General features: G+C 43.7%; 1 protein-coding gene across 1 annotated transcript in view; it reads right to left on the bottom strand.

Annotated features, from left to right (window-relative positions):
• NPLOC4 (nuclear protein localization 4 homolog (S. cerevisiae)) overlaps positions 1 to 2,538 on the bottom strand; it is a 55,111-nt gene that overhangs the window by 50,522 nt on the left and 2,051 nt on the right. The window contains exon 2 of the mRNA XM_006886151.1: positions 1,246 to 1,326. Within this exon, the coding sequence (XP_006886213.1) occupies positions 1,246 to 1,326 (81 nt within the window). The remainder of the gene's footprint in view (positions 1 to 1,245; positions 1,327 to 2,538) is intronic.

Genomic DNA, 2,538 nt, shown 5'->3' with positions numbered 1-2,538 from the left:
AGAGGGACAGCGCAGGAGGGGAAGACCCTCTATGAGGTAGATTGATTCAGTGACTGGGGTAATCGGGATGGGTGCATCAGAGGCAATGCGATTGGCACAGGATAGAGCAGGGTTTAGGGCTGTTGTACATAGGGTCGCTATGAGTCGCAAAAGACTCGCTGGCACATAACAACAAACAACAATGGTGGTCTACTGGTAAAGAGCTGCTTCCAACCAGAAGGTCTATGGTTCAAATTCACCAGATGCTCTGTAGGAAAAAGATGGGCCCTTGCCTACCATGTGATTTACTGCCTCTGAAAACCTACTGGGTTTCAACCATGGTCAGTTCCACTCAAAAACACACAATATCATAAAGAGAAACTAAGTCACAATATGATGCATGTCATAATAGAGAGCTCAAAAAAATCATGCTGACTGAAATACGCCAATAGCAAGAAGACAACAGAAACCAAAGGTTATCAGTAATATCAGTTGCACTGAATGGAGGAGGATGTTGGCTTAGAGGTGGAGGCAGGTGATGTTAACAGTGGTGGAGTGATCTGGAATCGAGCGTCCCACTTAAAGAACAGGCTCACTGTTAGTGAAGTATGCAGTGCAGGCAGGATTTGTTTGTTTTCTATACAAGCTTAAATCAGGGAGCCTGGTGACAAAACCCTGGTACCAGATACTCTAGTGGCATAACTTCACTGGCAGCTCCACCAGAGAAAGAGGGAACATCGCCTCACGTGTAATTCCAATTCTCCTCCAACGCTTCAGTGGGTTTTCTGAGGCTGTAAATCACACGGGAGAAGACTGCCTAGCTTTCTCCCATAGAGTTACTGGTGGAGAGAGGTACTGCCATTGGGTTAGCACAGCAGCTGCCTAGACTGCCACCAGGGCTCCCTGCCTCTACACTTTACAGCCTTGGAAACCCAACAGAGGGTTAGCTGTGAGCTGGTTCCAACGTGAGGCAAAAAAGGAGACGTTTCAATAAACTGGAAAAAAATTTCTTTTCAGTCTTTGAGATTTTAAAGAGAGAAATATGTTCATACTTCCTTAGGAGTATTTGGTCCCACAAGGTGAGACATATATCTGTTTCTATTGCAACCACACTTAACTATGACAGAAAAAAGGTGACAAGACCCAGAACTCCAGGAGAACAGGACACATAGAAGAGGCACAGAGTGGGAGTGACAGTGGTAGGAGTGACAGAGAGGGAGGCTGAGGAGCCAAGGGAGTAAGCCAAAGAGCCAAAACCACAGGTACCTTTTTCAGAAAGGTTGCAGCTGTTTCTCTCTTTGTTGCTGTGATCCGCTTCACACCCTCAGGGGACTGGACTCGGATTATCTGTTGTAAATAAACAAGGTGGTAACAGAAAACAGGTCCTGAGAGTGGCAGGAGAGAAGCACTGAAGCATCTTAAGACAACAGGCAAACTTCAAACACTCAAGAGAAAATCCACTATGATTTCATTTTAGTAAAAAGATTACAAACAAATCCAGGCTTTTAATATCAGGGTAAAACCTGATGAAGTTTTAAAAATTATTTTGACAAGCCTGAAATGAGGGGAGGCCTGGACAGAAAGCATCACGATCCGGGACTGCTGATTCTGATCAAAGCCTTGACCCTCAAGTTCCTGTTGTAAAGTCAAGGAGCGTGAAAGGGCATGGTTGCTGCACACAGATGGCAGGAGGAGGGACAGGAGAGAAAGTGACAAGGGCTGTCAGACAGAGCTCTGTCATCCCCTTTGGTAGCCACTGGACCAGGCACTGGACTTAAAACAGTGACTGCACATTAAAAAAAAATCACGGGGCGGGGAAAAAAAAAAAGAGAAAAAAAAAAAAAAAAAAAATCACAAGTTACATTTACCAAAAAAAAAAAAGTCCGATTCACCAATGGGTGGCAAAATGCTATGAAGGTACAGGATCTCCTGAACATTATCTGCCTTATGATTCAACTATTTTTTTTTTTTTATGATTCAACTATTTAATAATCCAGACTTTTTCTCTAAAACAACTTGAGCCTGTCTCTTTTTTATTTTCTAACAATTTTCACTTGACTAAAAAACTTAGCTCCATCAGGCTGTTCTTCATCGTTAAGGACTGTGTTGGATAATGTGTAAGAATATAATATCCTAAGGGAGCTCTATGGCCTGGTGGAAAGTTGTGCAGCAATCCCAAAGGCATGTGGTCCAAATCCACCAGATGCTCCACTGGAGAAGGAGGGACAAACGTCTGTGCCAATCGGATCTGATTCAATGGTACACAGCAAGTTTAAAAAAAAAATCCATTTTTCTCACTCGACTGTGTGGAGAGGAAATGGGAGAGCAATTATTAAATTAAACACTTGCACTTGTCTCTGAAACACACCTCCAAAACTGAGACATGTTAAGAAGAGTAAATGTGGGACTTGGCATCCATTCTGAGGAGCTATGCTCAGGAGAGGTGGTATGCACAAGTTGCAAAAACGAAATACGGCCTAGCGGCAAGAAGGTGTACTGCAATCCCAGAGGTGCATGGCTCAAATCCACCAGATGCTCTGCTGGAGAAGGAGGAACAAT

This window comes from Elephantulus edwardii, unplaced genomic scaffold (assembly GCF_000299155.1).
Source record: "Elephantulus edwardii isolate Elephantulus edwardi_28Jun2011 unplaced genomic scaffold, EleEdw1.0 scaffold00048, whole genome shotgun sequence".
In the NCBI taxonomy this organism is placed as follows: Eukaryota; Metazoa; Chordata; class Mammalia; order Macroscelidea; family Macroscelididae; genus Elephantulus; species Elephantulus edwardii.
Note: the sequence above shows the minus strand (reverse complement) of the source record. Positions and strands in the feature narration are given on the sequence as shown.